The sequence below is a fragment of the Choloepus didactylus genome, chromosome 27, assembly GCF_015220235.1.
Source record: "Choloepus didactylus isolate mChoDid1 chromosome 27, mChoDid1.pri, whole genome shotgun sequence".
NCBI classification, from domain to species: Eukaryota; Metazoa; Chordata; class Mammalia; order Pilosa; family Megalonychidae; genus Choloepus; species Choloepus didactylus.
In genome coordinates this window covers 5,452,206-5,478,526 of record NC_051333.1, presented here as the reverse complement: position 1 = coordinate 5,478,526, position 26,321 = coordinate 5,452,206, and the positions used below count along the sequence as shown (strand labels likewise).

The window sequence follows — 26,321 nt, the reverse complement described above, 5'->3', positions numbered from 1 at the left end:
ATAGATTTGTGAAGAACAAAGAAGTTACCACACGTAGTCTTCATAGCAGTGACTCTTTCATTTAAAGCACACTTTAAATGTTACACATTTAACTATTAGAAAACTTTCAGTGAAAGACAAACTGTACGTAAATATTTCTTAGTAGGCCCTACTAGTAAGTGGAGAATATTGGATTTCAGTTAACACCTAGCCCACATCTCCTATTCCTGTGCAGAATCGTCTGGCTCTGAAGACAAATATCAGAGCCTGGGAACAGGCAGAATGTCCTCCAGGGATTTGGCAACAGGCTTGGTCTCCCTATCCCAGACTGTAGTTGGAGTTTTGGTGAATTTCTGTCTTCTTTACCATTATCTCTTCCTTTACATCACTGGATGCAGGTTAAGGTCCACAGATTTGATTCTCATGCACCTGATTGTAGGCAACTCCTTGTTCATTCTCTCTAATGGGGTCCCCAGGACAATGGCAGCATTTGGGTTGAAAGATTCAATGATTTTGGATGCAAACTTCTTCTCTACTTTCGCAGTGTGGGCAGGGGTGTGTGCATTGGCAGCACCTGCCTCTTGAGTATCTTCCAGGTCATCACCATCAGCCCCAGGAACTCCAGGTGGGCAGAGATTAAAGTGAAAATTCCCAATTACATCGGCCTCTCCATATCCCTGTGCTGGCTCCTCTACATGCTGGTAAATATCATTTATCCTGTGTTTGTGACTGGTAATTGGAGAAATGATACCATCATAAAGAGAAAAGATTTCGGGTACTGTTCTGCTAAATATCACGACAGAAGTGCAGACTCACTCTATGCTGCATTGTTATCATTCCCTGATGCTCTGTGTTTGGGGCTCATGCTCTGGGCCAGCGGCTCCATGGTTTCCATCCTGTACAGGCACAAGCAGCGGGTCCAACACATCCACAGGACCAGCCTCTCCCCCAGGTCCTCCCCTGAGTCCAGAGCTACACAAACCATCCTTTTACTGGTGAGCACCTTTGTATCCTTTTACACCCTCTCCTGCTTCATTCAGGTTTGTATTGCCATTTTTAATAATCCCAGTTTGTGGCTGCTGAACATGGATACCCTATTTGCCATGTGTTTCCCAGCTGTCAGCCCCTTTCTTCTCCTGGGCCATGACTCCAGGTACATAGGCTCAGCTTTAACTGGAAAAGGAATAAAAATTCCCCTAATTCCATTATATATATGTAAATAGCATTTCCTTTCACAAATATTCAGTTGCTTGTTCCCTTGACCCTCAGAATTGTAAGCACAATTATGAAATTGTCACATATTACAAGAGTGGCAGTAAACATGCAATATGTATATATATTTCTATATGCATGAATATGGGAATGTGTGTGTATTTATGTGTCTGTGTGTATATGTACACCCATACAGTCTTACACGATTGTGCTTTTTTCTATCAAGCAAATAATATTTGAAAATTGGATATTAAGAAATGTAAAAATAATACTAATTACAATGACAGTATGCATTAATCATATACTCTATTTTATCTGATTTATATCTAGGTATCTGTTTATATTGTATATTATCTATTTATATCATCATAATAGTCAATTAATTGGTTAAAATTACATGAAAAATATTTTTTCATTTTTCTCCTTTAATCTATGTTTCTGCCATCTCTCTTGAAAAAATATTCAATTGAATACAGTCAAACAATAATTTACTGTAACAGGCAAAACTAGTCTGTTAGTTAATAATGGATATATTTGAAATTAAATGTCTTAACTGATTGTCTTCTCCTTTTAACATTTGTTGTATCTCTTATTTTGTCTACCTTAACTTCTTCTCCATTAGTTTTAAAATAATTCTACACTTCCCCCCTTTTCTTTGGAAGTTGAATACAGTATCTTCCAGCTTTTAACCTAGAAATTAAAACCTACAGCATAAAACTAGTCACAGTATCAAGTTATTTAATACCTTCAACTTCTACTTTGACAATATAAGGACAAAACATGACACTAATCACTTTACCTTCTATCAACTTAAAGGAAACTCTGATGTTTTGAAAATTTAAGGTACATGCCCAAGTCATAAGTGGACAGCTTAGTGAAATTTACAAAATTGAACACTTTCAGTACAAAGCTCCTAGATTAGATACCAGGATACTGCATGAAGCCCCAATGTAAAAATAATAATAATAATAAAACCAGAATATTTAGCCCTGAGATGAATCCTTGTGGCCCTTCCTTGTCAACAGTCTACAGAGTAACCACTGTTTTCACATCTCACAGCATAGATCACTTTTACCTCTTTTATTCTTTATATAAGTGGAATCACACTGCCTGGACTCTTTGGTATCGGACCTTTGAAATTCCCTATGTTGTCTTGAATTTATCTGTACTTTTGCATGTTCTTGTGTATCATTTTTTAGCATTGGTGATGAAATTCCTTGTGTGAATATCAAACACTTCGATCATTGTACTGTCGATGCACATGTGAATGTTTTTCAGTTTGGGGCTGTTAGGAATAGTGCCGGATATAAATTCTAGAAAATGTTTTGCTGACAATGTGTGAATTCCTGTTGGGTATGTACATGCTTTGGAAATTTTGGGTCATATGTTTACATCTCCTCAGCTTTAGGAGACACTGCCAAACAATTTTCCAAAACGTGTATACCAATTTTCATACCCACAAGCAGTGTGTGAGTTTACCACTGTATCCAATATCTTTGCCAACATTTGAAGTGTTCTGTCATTTTCGATTCCGGTAGCTGTGTGATGATATCAAGTAGTGGCTTTATTTGCAAATCCAAGTTTAGTAAATAAGTTGAGCACTTTTCACATGTTTATTAGCCATTGGGTAAAATCTTTTTTTGAGTGTCAGTTCATTTTGTCCATTTTTTTCATATTGGGTTGCCAGTGTTTTCCTTTTTGAGCTGTAAGACTTCTTTGTGTGTGCTGGAGAGGAATCCTTTCTTGGTCCCTTCTCCCTCTCCTCTCTCTCGAACTCTCATTCTCTCTCTCTTTCACTGTCTCCCTCTTTTGACGAGAAGTTCTCAATTTTAATGTAATCTAACTTGTGATTTTGTCCTTTATATTTTGTTTTATTTAAAAATCTTTTCCTATTTTAAGACCACGGGGTTGTTCTTTGTTTTCTTCTAAAAATACAATTTTTATCTTTAAAATTTAGATCACAAATTATCCATAATTGAGTCATTGTGTATGGGGAGGATTTAATTTTTCCAAACAAGGTAACAAATTTCAATTTATTCTGAAAACTGTTGTAATGTGCTTTTTATTTTTCTTTTGCTTTCATCGCCTCACACATTTTAACTTTACCTCACCCTTGGAGCTGACTTTTCTGTGACGTCTGCTGGGAATTCTTTCTGTCACTTTCTGCCTCTTTCAGTCCTTAGCAACACATAGCCCCACACAGCTAAACTTATTTTACAGGTCAAAAATTTTCTATAGGCCTTCTTGTTTGGAGGATTGATTATTCCCATTTTAAAGGTAAATTCACACCTTATTGGGAGAAAATTCACCATGGCTGTCTCAGGTTCTTTTTTTCTTTCCCATTTTTTTTTCTTATTTTGTATCAACTTCTGTTCCTGACCATGTTTCAAGAACTTTTATATAACAAACAGCCTTGGGGGGTGGCTATAGTGTCTCTAATCATAGGGCAAATTAATTACCTGACCAATATCCTTGAGGTCATGCCTCTCTCTCAGGAAATATTGGGCAGCTTTGCTTGTAACTCAATTTAAGGAATTGGGGTTTCTTAACATTGTGTTTCAACAGCTGTAAATCAATTCTACTGACTATGCAGCATTGTTGACATGTGAGTATGGGAAAGAGGGAACTGGTATATAACTGTGAAACTCTGGCTTTAAGAAAGATACAGAAATCGATCAACCTTGACTTCTCACGTGCTTCCTGGCCCCTCCTACGTGCTGCTCCGTCCCACCTGCCTCCTTCCTGGGACAGAGAGCTGGGGGCCTTGCAGGGGTCCCTTCCTGTGAGCTCACACCCCTCCCTTATTGTCACGACCCCTGGGGAAGAGGCAAGGAATGTCAGAGAACATCCTTGAGAAAGGAGTGAGTCTGCCCAGACAGAGAGCAAGGGAGTGTGTAGTTTTGAAATCGGGGCAGTTTGGGGACCATCTGCCAAACACTGTGGTTGGGAGACTGGACGATGGAAAGGGAGGAAATGCAGACACCAAGGGGCAGCCAGGGAGGTAGTGGCAAAAAGACCTCCACACCACCAAATTAGGCGAGTGGACTTGTATGCAGAAAGGCGCTCCATTGTCACCACCCAAAGTTAAAAAGGTGCAGCTTTGCTTTGGTCATGTTTGCTTATTAAAAGGTGTCTTTCTTACTTCAACCAAATTCAGAGGTAAAGGCTATATAGCAGCATTTTACTAGAAGCTTCTGCTGAGTCTCTGAGACCTGCACAAAATTTCTCAGGAAAGAGAAAAACTGACAACCTGACAACCAAGAATTCTATATCTGGCAAAACTGTCCTTCAAAAATGAGGGAGAGTTTAAAATATTTTCAGATAAACAGACACTGAGAGGGTTTGTGAACAGGAGACCGCCTCTACAAGAAACGCTGAAGTGATAGCATTTACAGACAGATAATAAAAGACAGGAGAGAGAGCGGTTTGGAGAAGAGTGTAGAAATGAAGATATCAGGAGATAGAAAGAGGGTAGAAATGGGGCATTTGATGCTGAAGGAGAATAGAATGTTCAGGAGGATTGATTGTATAGATCCAGAAATGGCTAGCACAATACTATGTGGTGGTGGGAGTACAATATTGTAAGTACACTGAACAAAGATGACTGTAGTAAGGTTGAAAGAGGAAGGTTAGGGATATGTATGACATCAGAAGGAAAGATAGAAGACTTGGACTGTAAAACCTAGAGTGGTCAATGATTGTGATTAAATGTACAAATACAAGAATGTTTTTACATGTGTGAGAACAAATGAATGTCAACTTTGCAAGGTATTGAAAATGGGATGGTATTGGTGAAAAAATATAATCAATGCAAACTAGAGTCTATAGTTAACAGTAACATCATAATATGCTTCCATTCATTGTAACAAAGGCAATATAACAAAGCTAAATGTCTATTAAAAAGGGGAATATAAGTGAGGGGTATGGGACTCATGGCATTGGTGGTTGTTGTCTGACCTTTTTATTACATGTTACTTTATTATTATTTTTTTTTGTCTCCTCTTCCTCTTTCTTTTTGGAATAAATGGAAATGTCCTCATATAGATTGTGGTGGTGAATGCATAACTATGTGATTATATTGGGACCCTTTGGCTACTTGGGAGGGAATGTATGGTGTGTGAATAAAACTGTTTAAAAATGAATAGAGGGATACAAGTGCTGGAGAAAATGTGGAGAGAGGGATGTTCCTAATCACTGTTGGTGGGGAATTAGAATGGTGCAGCCCATCTGAGGGCAGTGTGGAGGTTCCACAGGAAGCTAAGTATGGTGTTGCCATATGGTCCTGCTTGGAATATACTTGGAAGAACTGAGAACAGGGACACAAATGGACATTTGCACAGTGGGGTTTATGGTGGCAGTATTCAGGATTCATAATGGATGAAGGTGGTCTGAGGGTTCATTGACTGACAAACGGCATGGTGAACTGTGGTGTATACATACAATGGAATACTGAGCGACTCCAAGAAGGAATGAAGTTGAGGTATGCAACTAGGTGAATGGACCCTGATGACACTATGCTGCATGAAATAAATCAGAAATGAAAAGACAAATATAATAATAATGAGATAACAAAAATAAGGCCTTTGTTCTCTAGCTCCTGATTGCCCTCCTCAGAGGCAACCAGAATATTTAGTTTCTGTGTATCCTTCAGAATAGCCTATGCTGTAATAACCTTTTAGAAATATACAAATGGTAGCATACAGCTCTTTGTATTGTGCTGCTCTAACTGAAGTGAGGTAGATGATCCCTTTTGTCTTGAGATTAATCCTATCAAGCCACCTCAATCAGATTGAAAATGTTGATTGTAATTCAGCTCTCCTTATTTTATGTACAAAGAAGAGAGGTTTGGAGAGATGAAGCTATTCCTCCATGGCCACCCAGAAAGTACTGAGTTGTGGGACAGGGTTGCTTGGTCCAGATCCCATTTAAGGGTCAAGCAGAGGAGGGAAAAACAAAACAGGAAAATGAGCAGTGGTCGCCAGTGACGGAGGAGGAAACCAAGAGTGTGTCATTTCACAGACATGAAAATAACCAAAAAAGTGTGTAGAAAGAGGGCTTGGTCAACAGTGCTAAAGCTGCTGAGGGTGTCGAGAGCTGACAGCGAGAAAGTGGTCATCCAATGTGGGGATACGATATCAGTGTTGCTCCTGACTAGCCTACATTCCTTGGAACAGCAGCATAAAAGCCTGACCTGAGTGAAGTGGGATTACATTGTGAGGTGAGACCACAGGTAGTAAATAATCAACTCCTTTGATAATCAGGGTTGAAAGGTGAGCAGACATTTGGGTCATTAGACTGAAGATAACATGAGACTAAGAGAGTTGAACCAGTTGATTGTTGTGTGGAGGCTGAAAAATTGAGATGTAAATGATGCCCTGAACTAGGGTTAAAACAAGTTCAGTATTTACCAGGAGTATTAACTGGGAGAACACTAATGAAAAAATGAGCAGATGTTGAGTAAGTGGAGTGATTCAAATTTATAGTTTATGGGGTAGAACAGTTCAACACTTTAATTATACTTCAACTTAAATTTTACTCTTCATTTCTGTTCTTTGCAGAACTTCTCAGGTGCTCTCCATCAGGTGAGTATTTAAAAGTTACCTTCTCAGTGAGCTCTTCCCAGGACCATCTGTCTAAAATTGCAGTCCTGACCCACATCCCCAAGTCCCTTCCCATTTTCACCTCCTTTATTTCCTTTGTAAGTGCAAACTAAAATGGTACCCTGCTGTGTCTTCCCATTAAGACATCTGCCTGCAGGCTAGTTCTCCCTAATAATAGCACTGAGACTTTGAACAAAATACTTAAATTCTCTAGGATGTGTTTCCTCATTTAAATGTGTTTCCTCATTTAAAATTGATGCAGGTGTAAGGAGAGCAGAGTATGATTTCACATACATGAAATAATTAGAATATGCAAACTCAAAGTCAGAAATTAGAATACAGTTACCAGGGGCAGGAGGAGAGGTGAGGAATGGGGGATGTTCTGGTTTGCTAAAGCTGCCATCACACAAAATACTAGAAATGGATTGGCTTTTATAAAGGGGGTTTATTTGGTTACAAATTACAAATAGGCCATAGAAGTGTCCAAACTAAGGAATCAACAAGAAGATACCTTCACTAAAGAATGGCTGATGACATCCAGAACACCTGGGAAGGCACATGGCTGGCATCTGCTGGTCCCAGGTTGCATTTCAAAATAGCATTCTCCAAAATGTCTCTGGGCTTGTCTCTCTTAGCCTCTTCAGCTCCTGTTCATCTAACCATCTGGGAGTCCTCTCCTAATTTCTCCAGAACAAACTTTGGCTAGCATCTCCTAGTTCACCATCTCCAAACATCCTACTGTCCGCAACTCCAAGCATCAGCTTTCAATGGCCTTCTCCAAAATGTCTCTGTTATAGGACCCCTGTGATTTAATCAAGACCCACCCTGAATGGGCAGGGTCTATATCTCCATGGAGATAATTTAATCAAAGGTCTAGCCCACAGTTAATTGAGTCACATCTCCACAGAAACAATCAAAAGATTAATGTCTGCGCTCATAAGAATGTATTAAATAATGTGGCTTTTGCGGGGACATAATATATCCAAACCAGCACAGGGAGTTAATGTTTAACTGATACAGAGTTTCTGTTTGGGATGATGGAAAAGTTTTGGTAATGGATGGTGGAGATGGTAGCACAAAATTGTGGGTGTAATTAAAACCACTAAATTTTATACCTTTCTGAAAATGGTTAAAATGGGAAATTTTAAGTTGTACATGTGTTACAAGAATAAAAATTTTTAAAAAACCACATAGAACAACACAAAGAGTGAACCTCAATGTAAACTATGGACTATTGTTAATTATGTAATTATAATATTGTTTCATAAGTTGAAAGCAAGCTACCACAGTAACGCAAAATATTAATAACGGAAAACTATGTGTATGGCATTGGGATTCAGGAATTCTGTATCTGCACAACCTACAAGCGCTCTAAAAACAGTAACTTAAAAAAAACTACGAACATGAGAAGTCTTTCAAAAGAAATTTAATAAAACTCAAAAATAGCACCATATATGTAGGAAATAACTGTATGAAATACTTTTGAAATTTGGACTAAGCTGTTCGTCACACCTAGTTGAACTGTAGAGATTCCAAACTGAAGATGCATTTTATAAACACAATCAAGTTAAGAAATATCAAAATGGTTTCCCAGTTCCACAACTTGTTAGAATCCCACAAAAATCAATATTGGCAACAAAGATAGGAAAGCTTTGATCCTTCTTTGATTAAAAAAAAAGTCACAGAACATGTATTAGAGAAAACTTTTAATATATAAGGAATTTGGGGAAATCTTTAGACAGGGTGACTCCTCACTAATCTTTAGAAATTCATACCAGGAGAGATCTTAAAATTATAAAGAATGGGGCCATATATTTAACTATCAGATAAACTTTTTTAAACATCAGAAAATAAATATCTGAGAGAAACTTTAAAAATATAATGTGCATAGCAAGGTTCTCATCCCAAATTAAATCCTTGGGGACCATCAGAATACCAATTTTGGAATGAAATCTTACAAATTTTCCTAATGAGACAAGTCTTTTAATGATGTTCAAGTTTTAAAATACAGGTATTTCAAATATAATGAACATCATAACGGCTATAACCAATGCCTAAAAGTTATAAAACATCACAAAATGTATACTGCAGTGAAACCTAATAAATTTAATATATGTATGAAGTCTTTTTATCCAAGGAATTCTTGGTGGAGAGAAATCTTTCACGTGAAGGGATGTGAGAGAAATATATTTTCCAGTAAATTCTAACTCACAACATAATGCCTTAAAGATTACTGAGAGTAGAAATGAGGCTAATAGAAATTTGATCATCTAATTTTACTTTCTTCCGCATTATAGAAGAGAATAGACACCCCTATCAAATGCCCCTAAAAATATTGCAAAACTAATGTTGGGAGAATATTCAGAAATAGAAATCAACACAAAGGCTAAAATATAAAACTTTTAAGTAAAAAAATACTCTTTCTCGTTACTTTCAGAATGAAAAGCTTATTTGAAATTACATGACCTTTAAAAATTCGTGACTTAAGCAAATTAGGGTGGCACCAAAGTTCATCTCAAGATATTTGAGTTTACCGCCCATCTCAAGCGTGGACTAGACTAACAAGTATAAAGAAGAACAACACAATTTACAGCTATTTTTAAGGTTATTGTTTCTTTTGTTTGCTTTTTTAGGCACAGGTGGGCGACCTAAATCATCACAGGCCTCCACCTCCCACACCCCAGCGGGGAAACTTCCCGCGTCCCGGGAGACCGGGAATAGAAACGGGAATGACGGCGGTCGGTACGAACGTGCATATTTTGGACAAGCAGAACTCTGCATTTCACATTCTAGTTTCCAGCCCTACGCCACGCAGATGACTCCAACACTTGCTTACTAAAGCGAACTAAGTTAAATTTTACTTCCAGGAGACGGTCCGGGGTCCAATCACCGTCCCGGGGGAGCCTCCCACCGGGGACCCCTCGCCGGCACCTCCGAGGCGCGGCCGCCTCTCCCGCAGGGCCCTTCCGCAAAAAAGAGCTTTTGACCTAAGTCGTCTTCAACTTGTTACGAGGAAAACTTCTGAGCTTCCAAATTAAGTGGCCCGCCCGACTCTAATCTTGTACCTGAAACTGTTTGAAACGTTAAGTTAGGCAGGAAATAGACCCGCACCGGAGGACCGGAAAGAAACGCCCACGTTTCAACCCCGGACTATGGCAGCACAAGCCCCGCCCCTCGCCGCTCGCGAGGCCCCGCCCACCGCCAGGCCCCGCCCACCGCCCCTCGCGGGGCCCCGCCCCGCCCCCACGCCGCACCGCTTCTTTAAACTGCGCGCGCGCGGGAAGCTTCCTTCAAAACCGGAAGCGGGTCACACTGAGCTTCGGTCTCTGGTTGGTCGGTGAGTTTCCAACTCTCCGGTTTAAATTTGCGGTTCGCAGTCCCGCGTCCTGCACCTCCGCAGTCCGTGAGTCACTTCGGTCTCCCGCGTTGATCCCCGGAGTGCCGGAGACACGCTCTGAGGCCTGGGCGCTCCGCGACCGTTTCCGGTTAGCACTGCTCGGAGGTCGCCCTGCCTCCAGTTTTTCCGCTTTCGGGCTGCGTGGACAACGGCATCCCGGTCACTGTCGCGTGTAAAAGCGCTCCGTGACCTCCCCGCCCGCCCGGCGCGGTGTAAGTGTGGAACGGGGTCCACGTGCCTGCGCCCCCCTCTCTCGCCTTCCCTCGCGGTGCAGCCCCGGGACCCCGCGTCCTCTCCCCGGGCGCAGTTACCTCTCTGCCGAGAGCCCCAGGCCTCGGGTCCTCTTCGCGCTGAGTCGTGCCGCTCTCTTGGCCCCCTTTTCTCAGCCACCGTTTCCTCCAGGTCTCTTACCCCCGGGGCGGGGGAGGGACTCGCTCCTGCCTGGGATACTCCATGTTTTTCCGTCCCTAATCCCACCTCACTTCAGTGTGTGCTCTTCCGGAGCAGCGGGCGTCTAATTCCATCCCTGAGACTAGGAAAAGGGGACGAGGGGGTCAGGAGAAAGAGCCTGAGGAGAAATAAGGAAAACAGAGAGACAAAAGAATGAGGGAGAACCGTAGAGAGACAGCAGAATAGAGAGCTGGGAACGCACTTGCAAAGAAAGGAAGAATAAGGCGACAAAGTAGCAAAGGGAGAAAACAGAAATCTCGAGAAAAGGGAGCGGGGGGGCTTCTCCAGAGATATGAAAGAGGGCAAGATAGAGGGGCACTTGGTTAGCAGGTGTGGGACAGTAAAACGGGAAATTCTTCAGTTTGGGAGGAGGAATAAAAGAATTGGAGCCAAGGTAAAACAGCTAACTGGTGCTGGGACAGATAGGAGGGCCGGGGGTAACAGCAGGGAGGAAACTTAGTGACCTGGGGCTGCCGGAGACTGGGGGTGAAAGGAGTGTTAGCACGGGAAGAGGGAGAACAGAGATGGAGGGGAAAGGCCGAAATAAATGGAGATGGGCAATCAGAAAAATTGGAAAGACCAATAGGAGGTGAAATGAATTACAAGAGTGGAGGAGGACATGTGGAAGAGAAGAAATAGAGAAACAGGAGAAGGGCAGTTGACAAAATGAGAAGCACAAACTGAGAGGGGCAAAAGAAACAAAAAAAAAAAAATTGAGGGAGAAAGACATAGATTGAGACAGGGAAGAATGTAGTAATGAAATCAGAAACCCAGATGAGTGGCGAGTTGATTGGATGTAGTGATTACTGTGGTATATTGGTTTGGCTTTATGATTTAATTAATTTGAAATCTGGTTTTTTAACTTATACAGATAAGGAGAATTGCAAAACTCCTATCTTATAGATTTGTGCGTTTTCTAATGATATACATCAGACGATAATTTCATTTGCAATCCCCTGTTCAGCCAGAGGGCAGAGACTTGTTTAAGTCAGTTCTGAGTCACCCTCTTCCCTTTTTCTGGGACAAAATGGGGCAAGAAATTACTGACTGTCATTACATGCTGCCTGTAAAGGAACATAAAAGGTGTTTGTTTGTTTGTTTGTTTTTTAATGGATTTACTCGTTTTAATCCCATATTCTTTGGCAAGCTTATGGTGATAAATCTTAGTTTATCAAATTTCTGCCTTTATGTAAATTATTGTTAACTTCAAAAGTAAGCTTTAGTGACATCTATAATCAGCTTATGTCACTCTTTTCTAAATATGATACATTATCAATTTTTTAAAAGTTTTGGCCCCAGAATTCATTTCATTTTTTTTTTTTTTAATTTCTAAATTGCTTTAGTTTATTGTGTCTAGTTTAGGTTATAAGGCCTGCAGGCTTTCTACTCATCATATGTTGGAAACACTCTTTGGTACCTAGTAAATAATTTTAGATTATTTCACTGTACAACTGGTAAGAATGTCCTTGATCTATTATTATCTTTAACAGTCAAAGCCTAACTTAAGTTAGTCTAATATTCAATAGCTCCTTCTCTTCCCTTATATGTTTCCTAAGTTAGTGAGCTGTGAACTGTACATGCTTTCAACAAGCCCATTCTCTGCAAATGTTTAAGGATGATCTGACTGGCTTGTAACTGTGTTCCACGAGAGCCCATTTGTTTTTTTGTGTTTTTAATTTTATTGAATGTCCTTTAATTTATAGAAGACAATATAATACATATTGCATAAGGAGCATGACTTCTGTGCTACAGTTTCAAAATGTATACAAATTGGAATACAGAAGTTAAATACTGGTGTTGAACTTTAAACTGAAAACAAAACTCACAATTCAAATATTAGCCAATCTGAAAATTTTGTTTCCCATAGTATTAAAATGGTACTTTGAGATGCAAAATATTTTTTTTTTACTGAGCTATATAAACATTTGAAACAATATTAAATTTTCAACATCAGAATTTATAAAGATTATCTGTAAAGGTACCATTCACTACATTACAAAATAGTCTCTGACATAAAATTGCCCTAATAACTATACTATTTTAGAATTTGATAAACCCTACATTAAATTTAATGTAAAATCCTCTTGGAAAAACTTTGGTAAGCATCTGCAGAGGGTTTTTAGAAACCCTCTAATCATTTTAAGTTCCTGTAAACATTCCATTCTACTGAAGCAAAACAGAGTAATGTGCATTGAACTGCTTATAGAACATATGATCAAAACATAATTTATTATATATTTGTAGAAAATCACCATTCCCAGAGTAACCAAAAACAAATGATTTAAAAGTGTCAAACTTTTAAGTTTTTCTTATTCCTTTACTTTTTGTTTGAACTGTTGATGTGTTTTCTTATTGTTTGTTGGCTGTAATTTTTTTTCGATAACCAAAGTTAACAAATTAAAAAAAGAATAAAACCCCATTAAAAGACATGTCAATAGAACAAATATATATAATCAGGATATATAACATATATTTAGTTATGTATTAGTTTTTCTTTTACATTTGTAATTTAGGATCTATTGGCAGAAATAAGAATACATACATGCATACACACATAATTGAAAAAGATAAATTTCAGGAAATAGTAAGGTATGCAAACATAGGGTAAATTAATATATTTAAAAATTCATTTTTCCAAATTTTCATTTTATTTCCCATTTTTGAATTATTGACAACTGTTATTTAGAAAATTCAAACCATTGAAAGTTCACTTCCTATTTCTCAATATGTTTACTTTTAAAACTTCCAGTTGTGCCACATCCTTCCTTGAGGTCATTTCCTACTTTATCTTCTGTCACCAGAGCTCTTGCATGAGATTATTTGTTTGAGTTGCAAAAGCCTAAGTAAAAAGCTTCATTTTTACCTTTTAATTTATAAAACTCCGTTAAAAAGAAAAGAAATCCGTCTACCTTTTAGACAAGTCCACAAAAATATTTCTTCCCTAAGAATCAAACGAAGTATTTCCCACTTCATGGGAATAAAGAACCTTCAAAATCTTAAACTCTTCTATTAAAGTTTTATTTTGATTTTCCAGGACTGCAAATCAATTTTTCAGACATTTCACATACTCTTCTTTCTGTGACATTCTCAAGCAGCCTCTCTGTTTTTCATTGACCTTATTTCTCTTTTCCATTGGGGATCATCGGTTTTAGTTGTCTGAGACGTAAGACTCACAGGCAATATCATTACCACAGTTTGTGGCAGTGAAGTAGCAGTGGGTGTGATACGGATCTGAAATGTCTGTGTATCTCCTGAATGCAACCTGTACAACCACCTGGTTGCTGAGCACAAGTATTTGCTGTCCATCAACAGTCTGTGAATACTAGAGAATTGTTGTACCTTGCTGAGTACTGCCTGAATTTGTCATGGCTAATGTCTAAAGTCCCTGCCCTCCATCTATGCCTGGACTAGCCAGCTGTAAGGGGCAATGGCAATGGACTGGCCAGTGCTAGTCTGATAGAAGGGATTTGAAACAGACATAGAAGTGACGATAGAGACTCCAGGGTTTTCTCTGTCTTCTTTTCTGCCCTGTATATCTTCAGAAGATAGGTCTTTCAAAATTTTTCTGTAAAATGGGCACCTTGCCAGAATCCCGTAGGTTTTCTGTGAGGAGCCTATGCTGTCAGATGAACCCTAAGACGCTTTGCTTTCTGGTAAGGATGATGCCATTTGCACGCGTGGTGGTGAATTAAAGAAGACTGAGCTGTCTGGATGACCCCCTGAACCTGTACTTGCTCTCCAGGAAGAGGTACAGTTGTCACTGACACAGATCCTCTTAGTGACATCTGTTGAGCAATATGAGGGATATGAGCTCCCTGAACTGTTGAACTTGGTTGAGGTGCCGTCTCTGAAGAGTTACTCTTGTGAGAAGCTTCGATAATCAACTGTGGCTGCCACCTCCCCGCTGTCTGGGGCAGGAACTTCCATCTCCCCCCGCCCCAGGGTGGATCTGAGTTTACGGTCCCATCCCCAACCCTTCACTCTGTGGGGGCTTGTCTCTTTCTCAGGAGTCAGATGGATAGTGGAGAACCAGTGTCATTTAACGGCCGACTGTCCTAGGCTACCATTTCCTCCTCAGTAAGGGCCGCCACTGGTGGCATGATCTACTCCAAGATAGGGGTGGGGGAGGGAAGGGGAGAGCTCCCAATTGTTTTTTTTTAATACAAGATCAATAAAAAAATAAAAATTTATTTGAAAAACAAGTTTAAGCTGCTGCATAATTGGCAAAGCAGACTTGAACACAGATCATGAAAAGCGTGCGCCAAAGAAAGCATTGGCATGAAGGCAAAATAATGCTGAGAATTTGACTAAATAGCTGCTGATTTCAAGAAAACAAAAGGCCTGAAATCACTATACAAAATGTAAAATGTACTAAACACTACCATCCACAGACTCTATATTATTGATTTTATTTAAAAATTATCTGCATAGTTAATTGTAATTGTAAATGTGTATTATACATGAGCCCCCTTTCGGAAGGGCAATTCTTTGTTGCACTATAGAAATCTAATTACATTACAAAAAGTATCCTTTTTTGCTATCAGTAAGGAAAAGTTACTGCAAATACCAGGAAGACTACAAAAACAAAGAAACAATTTCATTTTTGTCTTTGAAGTGCTTTCCATGCAGAGTGAAGCACTTGCCCCACGTAACTGACAGCTCTAGTGGGTTGTGTCTTGGGTCGGAGAAGCTTCTAAATGGTTAGGACTAGACAGACTGATGGCTCGCGGCCATCGTGCAGCTCTGCTTCTACCAGGATGCCACTATGTCACTGAGCGGTTTTGTCTTTCCAGGACACTGTTCAAGACAGCGAAAAACAGATCAGACTTGTAATGATAAATAGACATAAAATGAAAAGACACTGACTGCAGTTGACATTACTCTCGGTAATGACTGTGCTGTATGAAAGCACCTTTGAAAGAGCCTATCAGCAAGAATTAAGTGTCTATAAAGATTCAGAATAATCAACAGTATTGGATAGCAGTATAATTCTCAACTCAGAAGCTGCCTCAGGATTAGGTGCATCTTCAGTTAACGTAACAGGAAAAGAAGGCAATGGGCTCTACTTTTTTAATTGTATCCACTCAAATTGACCTAAAGTCACCAGATGTGTAGACAGTGAGATAGTTGTGGTTTACAGTCTTTAACTGAAGTAATGGTAAAGGAATAGATCTATGTAAAAACAAAACCAGAGAGCTAATGTGGCCTGGATTAGGAGGTGTTGCCAGGAGTGGGATTCACATTCTGAATAGCCACCTGCGAGGCCACTTTGATGATCCAGGGCTTGTCTTAACAATTCTGGCTGTGCAGTTGCCCTCTTCCACAATCCCAACAATCCATGCTTGGTGGCCTTCCCCATACTTGGGGGACTTGCTCTCAGCACAGAACTGCACAGCCTGCTTGTACTGGAAGCAGATCAGAAGTCTCTGAGCAGGTTCTGTGCATGAGGCTGAGATGTGCCCACAGGCCTTACTCACGGCCACCATCTTGGCCAGGACACGGAGGTTGTAGATGGTGAATGATACCTCGTTCCTCTGCTGCTTGGCCACGTTCTTTTGTTCCCCAGCATTCCAAAGCCTGTGATGTCGGTGGCCGCGTAGGCACCGAATGTATACATGAGCCCTGCAGCTCTTCTATTGAGCCTTGCCATATTTATCATTGCTCCTTGGTATGCCAACTCTATATCTTCCTGGGTGACTGCCAGTTTAATTTTATTCCATTTTTCAGGGATGTCCAGCCACTGGTGCACAGCCACAGCCACCTGCATGCCCAGGAATTTGGTCAGAACAAGCACATCTCCGGGCACCTCATTATCTGGCATGATGAACTCATCGGGCTGGCAGACAGTCATAGTGACTCCGCCTAAAACAATCCAGGGGTTTAATACTGTTTGACCACCTGTTACTGACTTCCCTGCTTTCTCTGCTGCATCTTTAAAACCCTGTGTAATTAGAGGCATCACTTTATCCCTTTCCCTGTTAGTCAGCTTATTGCTGATCCCAAAGAGCGTGAGCATGTTGTTGTATTCTGTGACCTCCATTGCACAGAGTTTGCTGAGGACATTGGTGCAGGCTGTCCAGCCCATCCTCTAAGGGTCGTCTGCTATACGGTAAATGTAGTCTGTGGTCTACACCAGGGAGAGGCCACGGTGCCTCAGCGGGATGACGCACGTGTCCATCCCAGTGCCAAGCCTCGGCATAACTGCTCCCAGGAACTGCTCGTCCTCTTGAAATTGGTTCTCTTGCAAGGATTCCAGCAATTTCTGTAAGATATCTTGGGGCACTTTGCAGCCTGTGCCCTTCAGCTCGGTGAGCCTGGTCAGCCGTAAGTTCTTGTCCAATTCATGACTTTCTGAGTTGAAAGATTCCTGAACGGACGTGGTTCTTGGGTGCACGCACTGCATGGTTAATGGCTTCCCCTCCCTCTCCTGGTCTGCTGGTTTCTTTACAGATCCACCAGCTGGCCTTCCTCTTCCCCCTCTTCCTCCTCCTCTCCTCCAAAAATGTCACCTCCCTCAATGTACCGGGCGGCAAGCAGGGGTGGGGTGGGTGGGAGGGCAGGACCCGGACCTGGGGATCCCTGGCCTGGGCCTGGCTGCCCTCGGCGCCCTGCAGGTCTGGGCCGTGTGCTCGGCTTGCTGGTGCACCTCCCATTTGTTCTTGGTGGAGAAATTTGTGCGGAGCCTATTTCAATAGCTGATCTTTCAAAGTTTCTCAGCATCAAAAACTATGTGGTCACCATTTTGTATTTTTTATAAAAATACTTTGCAGTGATTTTCTGGAAAATTAAGTGCTTGGGATCAGGGGGATTAAAACCATGAAAAAGAAGTTTCTCTTGCCCAGAGATATAAAAGATGGTCCTGGAATTTTTAAGGGGGAGGGGTGATGAGAACAAATCCTGCTTGCTGCCCCATGCAGGCCACCATTTCAAAATTCAGGTACCCCCAGTTCTGCTAACTTAACTCAGATGTTCTAAGGGTAACTTGGTGAGATGGCTCCCCACTGGACCCGAGTCTGCCTGCCTGTCACGTAGAGTTGGTGGACTAGACCAGGAATTCCGAAGCTGAGCAGCGGTGATCCCTGAAATGATTGACAACTTGAGTGTGTGTCAGTGTGTAGCAATTTTCTGGGAGGGGATGCCCAGATGTAGTTTGAATCTTAAATGATTCATAGCCCTCCACAGAGATGAGGGAAGAGACAGGGACATAGGTTCAGAGACAGTCTCTCAGGGGTCTCCCTGCATCGGGGGGGAGTCTGAAGTCAGATCAACCTTCCACCAGCTTCTTACCACTCTCGGGACAAAATCCAGACTCTTCACCAAGGCTACACAGCTCTTTATAATTGGGACCCCTGCCAGTGTCTCCAGCCTCATCCCAAGAGCCTGCCTTCTTCCTGGCTCATTCTGCCTCGGTCGCATTTGCCATTTTACGTTCTCAAACTCCAAAACCTTTTCTGTCTCAATTCTCTGTTACTAAGTCATCATGCCTCTGGCCCTTTATCCTCCTTCAGCTCTAGGCTCAAACATGACCCACACCCCCATCTAAAATCCCCTCCACCAGTCAGTCTCTGCAAGTACCCAGATTTTATCACCTCCACATTAATAGCCCATATCAGAAATGATTTTCTCCATTGACTATTTTGAGTCTTGTTTCCCTTCATTGGAAAAGGCAGTCTTGTCTTGTTTGCAGGATGACTGTGGCACCCACTTCTCAGTTTCCTCCACTATTTCTCCTGAACTCACTGGTCTCTGAATGTGGGAGCGCCCCAGGGCTTAGTGCCTGGATCCTTTCCTCTCTGCTACACCCAGTGCCTCTCCGAGTCATTTCATGGCTTTAAACACGTTGGATCTCCCACTTTCACCTCTCTAGCCCAGACCTCTCCCCTGAATTTCAGACTCATGTCCACCTGGCTCCTCAGCATCTCAGTTGGGCATCTCACAGGACCTCCACCTTAAAATGTCCAAAAATAACCTCCTGACCTCAAATTGTGTTCCCCCTGCTGTCCTCTAGATTCTCTGTTAAGGGTGAGCCCAAACTTCCTGGTGCTCAGGTGAACTCTCAACATGTTTTTATAAAATGTACAAGATTTTACATTATTTGTAAGTGTTTTAACTTATGATAAAGTAGAAAAAAGCATCAGATGTTTACTTAAGTGGATGAGGGAATGCATGGTGTGGGAGAAAAGTGTTTGAAGACCAAGGCTCTTTCTGATCTGCTTCCCCTGTACCTCTCTTGACCTCGTTTCTTGCTTGTCTCTTCCCTCACTTTGCTCCAGCTGCACAGACCTCTTTGTTTTTCCTGGAATCAGGGTCCCTCTGCCTAGAGCTCTGGCCCCTCAGATACCACCTGGCAGACATGTTTCTCTCTGCTCCTTCTGGTTCAACCGGATACAGGTGACGAGGCCCCAGGGGAGAGCAGAGCCACAAGGTGGGAGGTGTGCTGGGCTGGTCTGCTGAGGGATTCTTAACTATGGCTTCACTTTGGATTGCTGAGGCATTTTGCAAATTATTCCCTTGTTCTGTACCCCTAGAGAATCCTATTCAAATAGTAGGGGTAGGACCTAGTCTCATAGTATTTAAAGTGCCCCAAGAGAATCTAATGAGTATCCAGCTCTGGGTCATCCATTTCTGGGGGTAGAGTCCAGCCCTGATGGTGGAGTGGGTGAGCTCTCCTCTGCCTGGTATTTGGTCTCGGGACCTGATTTGTGGGTCAGTGCAGCCCAGACACCCACTGCTGCAGCAGAATGTGTGAGGTTCACCAGGAAGGGGGGGAGGGGTCCTGAAGAAAGGGTGCAGTCCCATTGTTGGTCCCTGTAGGAGTTTATTGTCTCTGAATCCCTGCCTTGCAGTAAGCAGCAGAGAGGCATCTCCCCCCCCCCCCATTGAGATTCTCTATGTGGTTGTGACACAGGAAGGGAGATAGGCTGATGCTATGCATTAAACAACGTATTTTCAACACTCAGGATTGATTTCTCAAAACTGATCTTGCCTGAGAAAGAAGACTGGCAGAAGAGGAAAAAAAGGAAAGACAGAAATGGCTCTTTCTCAGGTAAAAGTTGTGTTCTCCTTTGATTGTTCCTCTCCTTCCTGAAATGCCTTTTTTTTTTCTCCCTAACTTTCAACAGGGCAAATTTATTTTGAATGAATGCATCTGATTTACAAACAAAGCAGCTAGTGACATTGCTCTGAGATATGTACTGACAATATAAGTCCTGAAGGAATTTCATCTTAGTTTAAAAAAAAAAATTTTTTTTTTATTGTGAAACATGCAGAAAAGCGATAACTTCCAAAGTATGGTTTAACAAGTGGTTATAGAGCAAATTTCAAAGTATAGTGTGGGTTACAGTTCCACAGTGAAATGCCATTTTTAGGACTTGCTAATCTCCTCTGACTCTGAAATATCCTGCCTAAAGGTTTGTGCTCACTCACCAAGGGGCTTTCCCTCAGTCCCCCTCCTCTCCACTCAGATTCCATCTCACCATGACCCTGTGACATGTGGAGAGACTGCATTCAGAGATCATCCAGGGAAGGACTTCCCACCCAGGCATGGACTGGAGAGGCCGGAGTGGGCCCCATGGTGCCAGTGAGCGTCGGCAGCAGGGATGGTTGATTGGCTGCATTCGTAAGCACTGGCGGCTCTCTGTAGAGCAGGAATGGAGAAAGTACACGCTGATGTGCTGTTTTAGTGTGAGGAACACTGGAAAATTCAAGAATGGGAGTCTAATAAGAGAAAGCCTGCTTTGTCTGGTTGTATAATGTATTGTTTTCTGGCTCCAAAATGTTAATGGTTTGGAATAAAATGGAAAGTTCAGATACTGGCATCAGGGATAGAGGGTGTTTTGTTCCACGGTGTTTTAAAATATGGAATCAATCTAGGTGTCTTTCAGGAGGAGGTTCTTTAAATCATTCTCATCACAGCCATTTAAAGGAAGACCATTATGTTCCTGCAGGGACTCTAACAAGCAGTGTTTTAGGTAAAGAAAACAAAAACAAAACAAAAAAACAGTTATAATTCAGTGAAGATGTTGGAGCAGAGAATTTGAACGTTGTCATCAGAAACCCTAGGACCAAATTCTCATTCCACCATTGTTATTAAATATATTATTTCTTTTTATTAAAAAAATTATGTGATGTATATTTTTTAATGGCAAGCTCCAATTAATGATGCAGCTTAGAGACTAAGAAGTATAACATCTCCTTCCCTCTGGTACCCTCCATCATCACTCACTGTCTCCATCAGGAACCACTGTTGTCACTTCGGTGGCAAGAATTGTTGCACATCTCGTAAAAATGCATCTGCACATCATTATGTGACTTTTAGAAAATTCTTCAGTGAATGTGGTGTTGTGATATTTTATTCTGCAAATTAAAAACATTCACAAACCATCTGTCCGAGAGTTGTTTTCATGTTAGTAAACAGAGATTGCTTGTTTTCTTTAGATCTACATTCTCTTAATGAAAACACAGAGGTCCTTTATAATTTTTCACTGTTAACGAAGAATGCACCATTAACTGCCTCTGAGCATGCTAACATCTCTGTAGATGTCAGGGCTTCTTTGAGTTGGACGGCTGAGAATGTGATTTCCACATCAAAGGATGGTGCATTTCATAGTTCGATAAATTCTGGCGAGGTACCGATCTCCACAAAAATTGAAAGATCTTTTGTAGTTTTAATTCTGTATTTTGGTTTGTAATTTTTTTGTGTGGTGAAACTGCAGTCATGCCTGCCACTTTTTTAGCTTGCTTTGGAAGTCCTCCCCTATTGTGTGATTATAAAATATATAATAATATTTTGGTATGTAGTTTGCCAAGTCCCTCCATTTTGTTTTCTTTTCAAAATTATGTTGGCTCTCCTTTAACCCAGTGGAAACTTATTTGAAATACCACTTTTCTTTTGTGTTTCAATTATTTGAATTTCTGTAGTCAATGAAGTTTTTATGTTATATCTTCCAAATAAAAATTGGACTTGTTACTCTTTTATTGTATCTCTGTGTGTCCTTCATTAAAGTTTTATGATTTCTTCACATAGGTCTGGAAAATGTCTTGGATATAGGTATCACAGTGTATTTGCTAATGGAAATGCCAAGTATTTCTTGCTTTGTTTGTGGTGTTTTTCCATTACTGCTACTACAGAAGATTGTTTTCAGCATATTGTTACTAGTTTTTGGAGTTAAAATGCATCCTCCTGCTTTTCTAGGTCGCAGTCATGCATTTGTGAATAACAGTTCTAGCTCTTTGAAGACTGTTTTTTTTTTTTTTGTTTCTTCCTTTTCCCTGTGCTGGTCCTGGCTCAGGCACCCTGTGAACGGTAGTGGCCCTTCTTTGCTGGTTTGGATATATTATGTCCCCCAAAAAGCCATATTCTTTAATGCAGTCTTGTGAGGGCAGACTTCTTAATCTTTTTGATTAGGGTGTGACCTCTTGAGTGAATGTTTCCATGGAGATTTGACCTCACCCATTTAAGGTGGGTCTTAATTAGTTCACTGGAGTATTTAAAAGAGAAGCTAAGAGCCAACACAGACCCAGAGTTTGTTCCACAGAAGCTAAGAGAGGACAAAAAGCTCCAAGAGCAGCTGGAGAGATGCTTGGGAGCTGACAGGGATGCTCAGAGATGCTTGGAGTTGCGGACAGAAGGACATTTGGAGATGCTAAGCTAAAGATGCACAGGAGCTAAGAGAGCAGCTGAAACAACCGGGACCAACAGATGCCAGCCACGTGCCTTCCCAGCTGACAGAGGTGTTCTGGATGCCAATGGCCGTTCTTCAGTGAAGATACCCTCTTGTTGATGTCTTAGTTTGGACACTTTTGTGGCCTCAGAACTGTAAATTTGTAACCAGATAACCCCCCTTTATAAAAGCCTATCCATTTCTGGTATTTTGCATAACAGCAGCATTAGCAAACCAGAACACCTTCCCAACCCTCTTATTGTAGCCTTGGATTTAGTGGAAATGCTTCTAGTGTTTACTGTAGATCATGATGTTTGTTAACTTTTCTTGCTTGATAACACTTTGAATTTTTTCTTCAGTGTGATTTTTAATGGTATAACAGTTTCTTAAGAATCTACTATTGTGATAAGTCTTTCTCTGTTTTAATCTGTTCATGTTTAATATTAATACCTTTCCTACTCCTGAATCATTGTTTCATTAGCAGTACAAACTCCACTTGGCTTATGTTAATGACTAAATTTAAATGGATGAAATTGTGTGTATATATATATATATATATATTTATGTGTATATATGTCTCTATTTCATAGAGATTGGTGTTAAACTTTAATATATATTTTTTCATTTCTGTACAGATTTTTTTACTATGTTAACTTAATTTAAATTGGTTTGTTCCACCAAAAATGCTGAAATGCACGAGTAACAGATACTAAGATTTGTTCCAAAAAAACATCTAATCATTTGTAGACAACTACTTTTATTTTAGTTAATTTCAGTGAGTTTGTGTGCATGATATGTAACAAAGATACCTTATTTCATGAATAAGTTTTATATTTATTTTAACTTTTGAAATTACGTCTTAAATGTTTTCCACATCCTTAAACTTTTTTAGCGCCATCATGTTAGTGAGTTAGTAGCAGTAAGAATAGTAATTCGTGGTGTATAAGCCTGTATGTGTGCATATTTACGATGCTCTTTATTCCCTTCCATGTTTTTAGCCTTTAACTTGTTCCAAGTTTTCTCTGTGAGGAATCTCTCTCATCAGTGTACTTTTAATACTATATCTGTGATTTAACAGTGCTCTAAAGCCTGAGCACAGGGTTCAGGTGCTGGCCCTGCCATTTATTAGCTGTTGGACCTGAGGCAAGTTCCTTACCTCTTCTGTGACACTGTTGTCTCCTTGCAAGGTGGAAACAGATCTTTTTCTAATGGGCCGTTAAGTCGTCTTGTGAGTTAATACATGTAAAGCATTTTGAGTAATGCTTAGCACAGGAGAAGTGGTCACAAACTTTTAGTTATTGTTATTATCGTTGTTCTGGTTTGCTAATGCTGCTTTTATGCAAAACATCAGAAATGGATTGGCTTTTATAAAGGAGGTTTATTTGGTTACAAAGTTAAAGTCTTGCAGCCATGCAAATGTCCAAGTAAAGGCTCAACAGTAGGGTGCCTTCACTGGAGAAAGGCCATTGGCATCCAGAGAAACTGTTAGCTGGGAAGGCACATGGCTGGCATCTTCTTGCTCCAAAGGTGCATTTCAAAATGGTGTTCTCCAAAATGTCAGTGTCAGATTTTAACAGTTGTCTTCAAAATGTCTCTCTATGCTGCAGCTCCAAGATCCCATCTGAGCATTTATAGGGCTCCAGTGATTTAATTTAAACCCATGCTGAATGGGTGGAACTACACTTCCATGGAAATAATCTAATCAAGGGTATTACCCACAGTTGGGTGGGTCACATCTCCATGGAAACAGCCTAATCCAAAGAGTCCAACATAATCAACACTAATACGTCTGTCCCCACAAGATTGCATCAAAGAACATGGTGTTTGGGGGAACATAATACATCCAAACCAGCACAATCGTGATCCTACTTTTTTAATTCTAACCTCTTTTTAAAGCCCCTTTTGGACTTTGGACTTTGTCGTCCCTGGGGATACCATACATGCTCCAGCTCTTTGAGAAATTGAGTATCACTTGGTGTGTAGAACATCATATCTAGCATATCTATATAGAGGACCCTGTGTTGAATTTTTTTCCCTTGTTCTTTTATTGTCTAAAAAAAATGTGACATCCACAGTGATTTAATGAAATTCGTATCTTCTGATGGTAAAGTGTAATAGAGTTAGGAATATATATAACTTGCTCAAAATTATCTTACTTAGATCTGTTAAAACACTCTCTTCAATCTAATCATTCCTTAGCACCTCTCTCCTACTTTGATTTTGTGGGAGGTAAGAACTCTTCCTGAGACCCCTTGTTGAAATGTTTTTCATTTTAGGGACCGTTGACATTCCAGGATGTGGCCATAGATTTCTCTCAGGAGGAGTGGGAATGCCTGGACCCCGAGCAGAGGGCTTTGTACAGGGACGTGACGTTGGAGAACTACAGGAACCTGGTCTCCCTGAGTGAGTTTCAGTTCCCTCCAGAAGTCGGTATCTGCCCTTGGGTGTCTTTTGCATCACCTTTTGGAGTCTCTTGTAACTACCTCTTCCCCTCCCCCTGCTTTGCTTTGCCACATTTGGGACTTTAACCTTTTCCTCTCTTCATATGCTCTATATGCTTCATGCTAGCCTTGCACTGTTTCCAGAACTTGAGAAAATACAAATACTTACAGCTAATTTTTATAATGTCTGGTTCCCTGGTTTTACATCTGTACTTTTGATTCAGTCAATCTTTGAAGAGACATAGATAATCTGCATATTTAAAATATTCCCTATGCATTCAGGAGGAAACAGTCAGTGAATGAACTTGTGAAGTATTTTTCTAGACCGTCAGTAATTTCTTCTCTCCTCAACTGACAAAGAACTGGGATTGTATTCTGAAAAAGCCATAGTATGTCATGTGTGTTTTTTCTTATATGCAGAAATCTCTTATTTTGAGCTGAATATCATCCCTGTTTTGGAGCAAGGGGAAAAGCCTTGGACTGTGAAGAGTGAGGTGAAAATAGCAACAAAACCAGGTGAGTGGGAATGTATCAAAGGTGTGAACAGGTAAGAGCTCACATGGGCCCAGGAGAAGTTGGGACATTAAATAGTGTTTGGGGAACTCTTCCCATATGAGAGAGGCCTGTGGGAAAACAAAGGTTTATTGTGAGCTCTCAAAGAAAATTCCCTCCTCCACCCACACCTATCATCCTCCCACCCTCCAGTAGCTCATGCAAAGACCAAGGCAAAGCCTTTATCATGCCCCACAACAGTCTACTATCTGCTCCCTATAACCTCTTGGATACCTTGACTTTGAGAGACACAGGAAAGGCTGTTTATAGGGTGGCCTCTTTTCTCCATGATCTCTCATTCAAAGCTCAGATCTCAGTTAACACAGATCAGAGTTGAAGCTTCCTTAGTTCTGGCTTCATGCCTTCTCCAGGTCCCATCCCCATTTTACATACTTGGAAATCTTCATATGGAATGGAAAAACATCAGCTCCTCTTCTGTTTCCTTTGAGATCCCAGAAAACTGCATGGACTGTCTTAAGCCCTCTCTGCTTGTTCAGACACCTCAACCATTTCTTTATTTCTGATTTTGCAATGTGACTAGAGTATGCGTAAAAGGGGAGTGGAGTGTGGGATGGATCTTTTGAGACTTACTCAGCTATATTGTAAAGACAGTGGAAAATGATATCCTTTATTTGCTCCCCAGTTCTACAGGGTACCATATGGCAGTCTCATCAGGTGCTCAGCCTGGGTTTTGTGAGCAAAACATACTGTCTCTTCTCAAAATCCCCACAAAATCTGATCCCCTTCCTTTACTCCCATATCTTGTATATTTCTCCCTCTCAGTGCTTTAACTAGTTAGTCACGGAATGAATATAGACAAACTTTGGCTCTTAACTGGTTCCATATTCTCCCAAGTTTGAATGATTTTTTGCCTCCAAAACGTACTTTGAAGTACACATTCTTAGGGTCTAAAATTGCATCTTCACAACAGAAATGTTGTGACAACCACCTTTTAGGTGATAGACAACTTCTGATGCACTCTCCTGTGGTTGGGATATACTGGGTAACAGAAAAATTTTTTAAGAAC

The 26,321-nt window shown here is 40.8% G+C and overlaps 1 protein-coding gene and 3 pseudogenes across 4 annotated transcripts in view; 2 read left to right on the top strand and 2 right to left on the bottom strand.

Annotated features, from left to right (window-relative positions):
- The first annotated feature begins 261 nt into the window (after window positions 1–261).
- On the top strand, window positions 262–9,782 carry LOC119521874 (annotated as a pseudogene).
- Window positions 9,783–10,097: 315 nt separating this feature from the next.
- The window catches only part of LOC119521297 (zinc finger protein 677-like), a 34,659-nt gene continuing 18,435 nt past the window's right edge, over window positions 10,098–26,321 (top strand). For 2 of the 4 annotated variants that reach the window (XM_037819413.1, XM_037819410.1), the window contains exons 1-4: window positions 10,273–10,400; window positions 19,599–19,684; window positions 24,578–24,704; window positions 25,163–25,258. In XM_037819413.1, the coding sequence (XP_037675341.1) occupies window positions 19,670–19,684; window positions 24,578–24,704; window positions 25,163–25,258 (238 nt within the window). In that variant the 5' untranslated portion in view covers window positions 10,273–10,400; window positions 19,599–19,669. Of the gene's footprint in view, window positions 10,129–10,272; window positions 10,401–14,886; window positions 16,903–19,598; window positions 19,685–24,577; window positions 24,705–25,162; window positions 25,259–26,321 lie in introns of those variants that run through there. The other 2 variants (XM_037819411.1, XM_037819412.1) reach the window with 2 other exon arrangements.
- On the bottom strand, window positions 13,580–14,118 carry LOC119521873 (annotated as a pseudogene).
- Window positions 15,850–17,002, bottom strand: LOC119521312 (annotated as a pseudogene).